Source organism: Phyllostomus hastatus, unplaced genomic scaffold (assembly GCF_019186645.2).
Source record: "Phyllostomus hastatus isolate PE091 unplaced genomic scaffold, TTU_PhHast_1.1 phas_contig_5, whole genome shotgun sequence".
Taxonomy (NCBI): domain Eukaryota; kingdom Metazoa; phylum Chordata; class Mammalia; order Chiroptera; family Phyllostomidae; genus Phyllostomus; species Phyllostomus hastatus.
This window is the reverse complement of record NW_025333897.1, coordinates 1,825,901-1,833,267: the sequence shown is the minus strand read 5'-3', so window position 1 is coordinate 1,833,267 and position 7,367 is coordinate 1,825,901. Positions and strand designations below refer to the sequence as shown.

Genomic DNA, 7,367 nt, shown 5'->3' with positions numbered 1-7,367 from the left:
TTTGTTCTACTTATTTGAGTTTGGGTTTTGATTCTTATCATACGTAAAACAACCTGATTGGTATAGACCTTTATCTGTCCTAGGTCCATATGGAAAAGAGAGATATTCAGTTTACAATCTGGAAGAGACAGAGAGATATATAAACCTGTGCATATACACACACTTTTGCACAGATGTGGGCATAAATATGCCATTATGCACCTTCAGTTAGACTCAGGTTCATGTAGACACTCACTTGGGCACATATACAGACAGTCCCAGAAGTCTGGCACACACAAATATACACAACCAGTCACTAATTTCACCTGTACCACATAGACATCTGCACTCAGTATAGGCACACAGCCACACACACACTCAAGGATTCATTAATCATGGAAGTTCCAATTCCTTATAGTTTACTTGAACATATTGTGTAAAAGTAGAAAAATAAATTCTTTTGAATGTGAATCAGGGCTACATCTCCATAAATAAGGGATGAATGGAAATAACTTAAGGCAGGGGTGGGGTTTAGTGCATAAATAAGCTTTGGGCTCCCAGATGAGCTGGGGGTGGGCCCACATTCTCAGATGCACAGATCTCCCCTGGCAACACAATTCAAGTCCCGTTTGAGGAGGCGGAAGAGGTTGAATGTGACAGTGGCTTCAAGGCACTCTTGGGACACCTGTGAGAGAGAGATGAGAACATGGTTTCCCATTGCCTGAGCATCAGCCCTTTCCCTTACCCAGATCCCAGGCATCCATCCTCCCCTCCAATAGCTTGCCTTCTTTGGGGCTCTCTGGAGCTGGTTTAGCCAGTGCTGGAGGAGGCCGTGGGGCCTGGAGCCTGAGGTGGGCAGAGCTGAAACCTGTGGGCAGAGGAGGGTGTCATGTGACCAGGGCCTGGGACAGCTTGGGGCATACACCACAGACATGGCCTGGGTCCCTGAGCACTCACACAGGCCTGGACCTCAGAGAGGATACAGTGCAGTGTGTGAAGGGGCTGGTCCAGGATGTTCTCCAGGGATGAGTCAGCCACAGTCTCCAGGACCTTCACTGTTAAGGCCAGCTCAGCCTCCAAGGCCACAGGGCGCTCCCATACCTGGAGTGAGAAAGTACAGATGAGAGGGTAGATAAGGTGTAAGGTGAGAAAGGTAAGCAAGAAAGCTCAGGTAGGGAGTACAGGGAAGGAGAGCAAGTGCTAAAGGCACATGTGAGGGGGACAAGTGGTGGGTCAGGTGAGAGGGAATACATAAAGGAGAATGTAGATGAAAACAATACAGGTGGGGCACAAAGACAGGGGAGGAGACAGGTTAGGGGACAAGTGAAAAAGTGAAATGGGGACAAGTGAAAGATGACCCATGGGGGTCACAGAGGTTTGAGGGACAAGGGATGGGGACAGATTAGAAGAGAACAGGTTAGGGAGGCAGGTGGGAGGGGACAATTAGATACATAGGTAAGAAGGGCAGATGAATGAGGAGTGTAGGCTGGGAACAGATCAGTGGAAGAAAGATGATGAGGGGGACAGGTGGGAGTCAGTGGCGAGGAGAACAGGTGAGAAGGGAACAGGGAATCACTACTGAGAGTCAACAGTGACAAACTGGGCAGAGCAAGGGGCAAAGACCTGGGAGAGAAAGGAAGATAGAAATGAGAAGAAACTAGGTAAGAGCAGAGGTGTGAGGAACACGCAAAAAAGATGATAAAAGGGACCCAGGGGAGGAACAGAGCCAGGGGAACACTTGTGGAGGGACATGCAAGGAGAGACAAGAGAGAGGGAAGAACAGGTGAGATCCAGGAGGTGAGGGTCCACTTAAGGAGGCAGGGAGAGGGTAAGGGCACCTCAGTTACAACTCACATGTAGTTGTGTCAGTGTCCAGGGTCTGGGGAAGAGGCAGGAGCTGCAGCTCTGGTTTTTCAGTGAGTTTTCCTAGAGAGCAGGAGCAGAGGTTAGAGCACAACACAGTAGGAGGCTGGACCATAGCAGCAAGGATGAAGGTCTAGCAGAACTTGAGTTTGGTCAACAGCAGAAAAAATAGTGATCAGTCATAGCTGAAAAGCTACAGGCTACACCACAGCAGGAGGACAGAGATTAGCCCACAGTAGCAGGGCTGCAGCTTGGCTGAAGCAGGAGGGTTAGGGCCTAGTCTACAACCATAGGGGCTCACAGGTCCAATTAGTGGCAGTTTAGGAAGATGCTCAACTCTTCCCCTTCCTGGGGCCACATTGAAATACACACCTATATAGAGAGCAATTACTCCTGACACACAACTGATGGCTGACTGAAGAGCTTCTGAACAACAAACTAGAGAAAGAGACTGAGTAGAGAAGGCTGGGAAACTGGGAGCTCTCGGGGAGCAGTGGGAACTCTCCAGGATTGGAGGTGCCAGTGAGCACCATGGGTTATGTCCCTCTCCATATAGTGCAGGTGGGAACTCCATTTGGGTTCTCTGTCCTGCCTACAGGCTCACTGCTCCATGTTCAAGGAACACTGCATGAAGCCTATTTCCCCCAAACAAAGTGGGCAAGCAGGATCAACAGGGCATTACTACATGCACCTGTCCTCCCTGCCTGGAGCAGTTCCGTCTCAGTAGGCCAGCTCCCTGGATGCCATAGGTACCTGCTTGGCTCCAGCTGGCCTGCCAAAACCGACAGCCTATCCCGAGGTTTCTTGTTTAGTTTTTTTCAAGACTGGGAGAGATAATTATTTTGTCTAATTCACCTAAACACAGAAACTAAAACTAAAGGAGAAGACAGAAGAATGTCTTTCAAATAAAGGAACAAGAAGAATAACCCCCCAAAACCCTAAGATAAATGGAGATAAGTAGTTTGCCTGATAAAGAATAAAAAGAAATGGTCATAAGGATGCTCACCAATTTGAGAATGGAATAGAAGAACTTAGGGAAAACTTCAACAAAGACTAAAGAAACATAATGAAGAACCCAAAAGAGCTGAAAGATACCATAACCAAAATGTAAAATATGCTAGAAGAAATCAACAGTAGGCCCTGGCTGGTGTGGGTCAGTGGACTGAGTGCCAGCCTGTGAACCAAACGGTCGCTGATTCGATTCCCAGTCAGGGCACATGCCAGCATTGTGGGCCAGGTTCCCAGCAGGGGGACACATAAGAGGCAACCACACATTAATGTCTCTATTCCTCTCTTTCTCCCTCCCTTCCCCTCCCTCTGAAAAGAAATTTTAAAAATTTCAAAAAAGAGAATACTATAAATGGTTACATGACACTTTAGAAGTGGTGGATACATTTCTACAAGTATATAACCTTCCAAGACTGAGCCAAGAAGATACAAAATCTAAAAAACTGATTAGTAGCAATAAAATTGAAGCAGTAATAAAAAATCTCCCAACAAATGAAACTCTGGGACCAGATTCTTTGCAGGTAAATTCTACTAAACATTTAAAGTAGAACTAATACCTACCCTTTTAAAACTATTTTGAAAAATTAAAGAGGCAGCAAAACTTCCGAATTTATTCTATGAGGCCAGCATTGCCTTGATAAAAAAAATTAGACAAAGATGTTACCAAAAAAAATTCACAGACCAATATCCTTGATGAACATAGATACAAAAAAATCCTCAACAAAATATTAGCAAACTGAATTCAACAATACAGTAAAGGATCATACACTATGACCAAGTGGAATTTATCCCAGGGATATTTTATGACAAAATGTCTCAACTAAGTGGATATAGAAGAAACATATCTTAACAAAGTAAAGGCTATACATGACAAACCTACAGCCAATACCATTCTCAATGGTGAAAAGCTGAAAGCTTTTCTGCCAAAATCAGGAACAAGACCAGGGTGCCCGCTATCATCACTTCTATTCGACATAGTATTTGAAGTCCTAACCACAGCAAGAAGAAAGAAAGAAAGAAAGAAAGAAAGAAAGAAAGAAAGAAAGAAAGAAAGAAAGAAAGAAAGAAAGAAAGAAAGAAAGAAAGAAAGAAAGAAAGGAAGGAAGAAAGAAAGAAAGAAAGAAAGAAAGAAAGAAAGAGAGAGAGAGAGAAAGAAAGAAAGAAAGAAAGAAAGGGAGGGAGGAAGGGAGGGAGGGAGGGAGGGAGGGAGGGAGGAAGGAAGGAAGGAAAGAAGGAAGGAAGGAAGGGCATCCTAATCAGAAAGGAAGAAGTAAAACTCTCATTATTTGCAGATAACATAATACCATATATAGAAAACCCTAAAGAACCCACCAAAAACTATTAGAAGTAATAAGTACATTTCATAAAGATGCAGGGTATGAATCAACATACAGAAATTTATTGTGTTTCTATACATCAATAATGAATGATCAGAAGGACTAAATAAGAAAACAATCCCATTTACAATTGCATCAAAAAACATAAAATAAATAGGGATAAATTTAACCAAAGAGGTAGAAGACCTGTATACTGAAAACTGTAAGATATTGGAGAAATGATTGAAGATACAAATAAACAGAAGAATATGCCATGCTCAGAGATTGAAAGGATTAATATTGTTAAATGTCTTTACTACCTAAAGCAATTACAGATTCAATGCAATTCCTATTAAAACACCAATAGCTTTCTTTTCAGAACTAGAGCAACTAATCCTAAAGTTTACATGGAACCACAAAAAATCTCAAATAGCCCAAGAAACCTTGAGAAGGAACAGAGTGAGAGGTTTTATGCTCCCCATTTTCAAACCATGTTACAAAGCTACAATAATCAAAAGAAAATGGGTATTGGCATAAAATCATACATAGATCAATGGTATAGAATACAGAGCCCAGAAATCAACCCTCACTCGCATGGTAAATAATCCTATGACAAAGGAGGCAAGGATGTACAATGGGGTAAAGACAATCTCTTCAATAAGTGGTGTTGGGAAAAATGGACAGATACATGCACAAAAATGAAATTTGACTACTGTCTTATGCCACATACAAAAATAAATTCAAAATGGATTGGAGGCTTAAATATAAACCTGAAACCATAAAACTCCTGGAAGAAACAGGCAGCAAAGTCTTTGACATTAATGTTACAATATGTTTTTGGCTATATTGCATTTGGGCAAGGGCAACCAAAGAAAAAAATTAGTGGGACTACACCAAACTAAAAAGTTTTGCATAGCAAAGGAAACTTTAAACAAAATGAAAAGACAATCTATTGAACATGAGAAGATATTTACAAATGATACATCCAACAGGGGTTAAGATCCAAAATATATAAGAAACTCAGACAACTTTACAATGATGCCCCCCCACAATCTAATTAAAAAATGGGTAGAGGATCAGAATAAACATTTCTTTTAAAAAAATATAAGATTTTATTTATTTTTAGAGAGAGGGGAAGGGAGAAAGTAGAGAGGGAGGGAGACACTGATGCAAGACACATCGATCAGTCACTTCTCACATGTGCCCTGACCAAGGACTAAACCTGAAACCCAGGTATGAGTTCTGACTGGGCATCAAACCAGCGACCCTTCACTTTGGGGGACAACACCCAAACAACTGAGCCACACCAGTCTGAATAGACGTTTCTCCAAATGATGTCAGACCAATGACCAACAGACATATGAAAAGATTCTCAACATCAATAATCATCAGGAAAATGCAAATTAAAACCACAGTGAGATATCACCACACACATACCAGAATGGCTATCATCAGTAAGTTAACAAACAAGTGCTGGTGAGGATGTGGAGAAAAGGGAACCCTAGTGCGCTGTTGGTGGAATTGTAAATTAGTGCAGCCAGTATGGAAAACAGTATGCGGTTTCCTCAATTACTTAAAAATAAAGCTGCCATACAGTCCAGCAATTCCATTTCTGGTACTTATCTGAAGAAAACCAAAACACTAGTTTGAAAAGATGTATGCACCCCCATGTTCATCTTAGCATTACTTCTAATAACCAGGAAATGGAAGCAACCTAGGTGCCCATCCCCAGATGAATGGATAGCGAAATAACACTGTCCTCCCTCAGTTTGGGAATAAGACAAAGAAGTTCACTACTAACACTTAGATTCAACACACCTTGGACTTACAGTCAGTTTAATAAGGTAAGATGAATAACGGGTACAAAGATAGCAAATGAAGAAAGAAATAGTTATTTGCATTTAAATATCTCTATATGGGGAAAAACTAAAACAATCTATGGCAAACTATTAGCATTAATAAGGGAATTTAACAAGAGGGTTAGCTTTAAGCCCCCCCAAAAGTTCTCATGACAAGAAGAAATATTCTGTAGCTATGTACAGTGATGGATGTTAACTAGGCATTGTGATGATTATTAGCAACATATACAATTATCAAATCATGATGTTGTACACCTCAAATTAATATAACGTTGTATGTCAGTTGTACCTCCATTAAGAAAAAGAAAACCCATAGGTACTCACCAAGGCATCCTTGGCTTTCTTGAAGGCCTTCCACTCCGTTGGTGGCAGATATTCGAACTTGCCAATGTCACAGCCCCTCCCTCTTGAGTGGGGCTTGGAGGAGGGGACAGGACCTGCTGTGGCCAAGCCCAGGCCCAAGGCCACCATCACCAGGAACCACGCTGCAGCCATGGCCCACCTGCGACTGCTTCCCCTGCTGCATGGCTCCACTTTTTAACCACGCTAAATGAGCAGTCATGGCTGATGTGTGTAATGTGCAGACGGAAACTGCAATTTCAAAAGGCATGAGTGGGTGGGGCCTGCTGCTGAGCCAGGTGAGCTCACAGGTGTGGGCAGTGCCAGGTGAGCCCAGAGCTCTAAGAGGAGGAAACAGAAACTGAAATCAATCCCATGAGGGACCCTGAGAAATCCCCGAGCCTAGTTTAAGAGTTCCTGGGACTTTGGGGAGCCCCTAACTTAGGCTGTGGCCGGAAGAAGGATAGACAACTGTCCAGCAGGGCAGGGACTGGCCAGGGTGTATGACGGCAAGGATGCCTGACTGCCAGACAGGGAGCTTCCCCCACGGGTTTAAGTGTGTTCCACTAACTCATTTTATGCTCCGAACATTCCTGAGTGCAGGAAGTCCTCACTTAATGTCCTCGACAGGTTCTTGTAACCTGTATAACAAAACCTATCTGACCACCGGCTGATTGATATAAATGAGTTAAGTTCCTACAGCATATTTCTGATCACAAAAACATCACCCAAGTTCTAAATGAAGACCCAAAGCATTTCTAATATTAAACACTGGAATAAAATGTGAGCTATACATCATTTAAGAAAGATTAATAAAAAGGGGCCGGATAATGTCTTTTCAGATTCTTTTCTGTCGAGGGTGGTGTGGCCAGAGCCTGTTTGGCCCCTTGGGCAGAGGGCAGTGCCCACCTAGGACAGGAGCCCTGCATTGCAGGGATACTCACACCCACCCACTCCCACTCAGATGGGACGGCTTGGACACAACTATTCACCTGATAAGCAC

The 7,367-nt window shown here is 42.9% G+C and overlaps 1 protein-coding gene across 1 annotated transcript; it reads right to left on the bottom strand.

Annotated features, from left to right (window-relative positions):
* Nucleotides 1-565: 565 nt before the first annotated feature.
* Nucleotides 566-6,520, bottom strand: LOC123823781 (interferon lambda-1-like). The gene is made up of 5 exons (XM_045846777.1): nucleotides 6,350-6,520; nucleotides 1,834-1,905; nucleotides 937-1,080; nucleotides 764-847; nucleotides 566-664 (listed from the first exon to the last, which is right to left on the bottom strand). The coding sequence occupies exons 1-5, from the start codon at nucleotides 6,518-6,520 to the stop codon at nucleotides 566-568; spliced, it is 570 nt and encodes a 189-aa protein (XP_045702733.1).
* Nucleotides 6,521-7,367: the final 847 nt, after the last annotated feature.

Coding starts and splice junctions, on each gene's coding strand:
- LOC123823781 (XM_045846777.1), bottom strand. CDS start 6,520: ATGGCTGCAGCGTGGTTCCTGGTGATGGTGGCCTTGGGCCTGGGCTTG. Junction 1,081..1,833: donor GGACACTGACACAACTACAT/GTGAGTTGTAAC, acceptor TTCTCACTCCAG/GTATGGGAGCGCCCTGTGGC. Junction 665..763: donor TCCAGAGAGCCCCAAAGAAG/GCAAGCTATTGG, acceptor TCTCTCTCACAG/GTGTCCCAAGAGTGCCTTGA.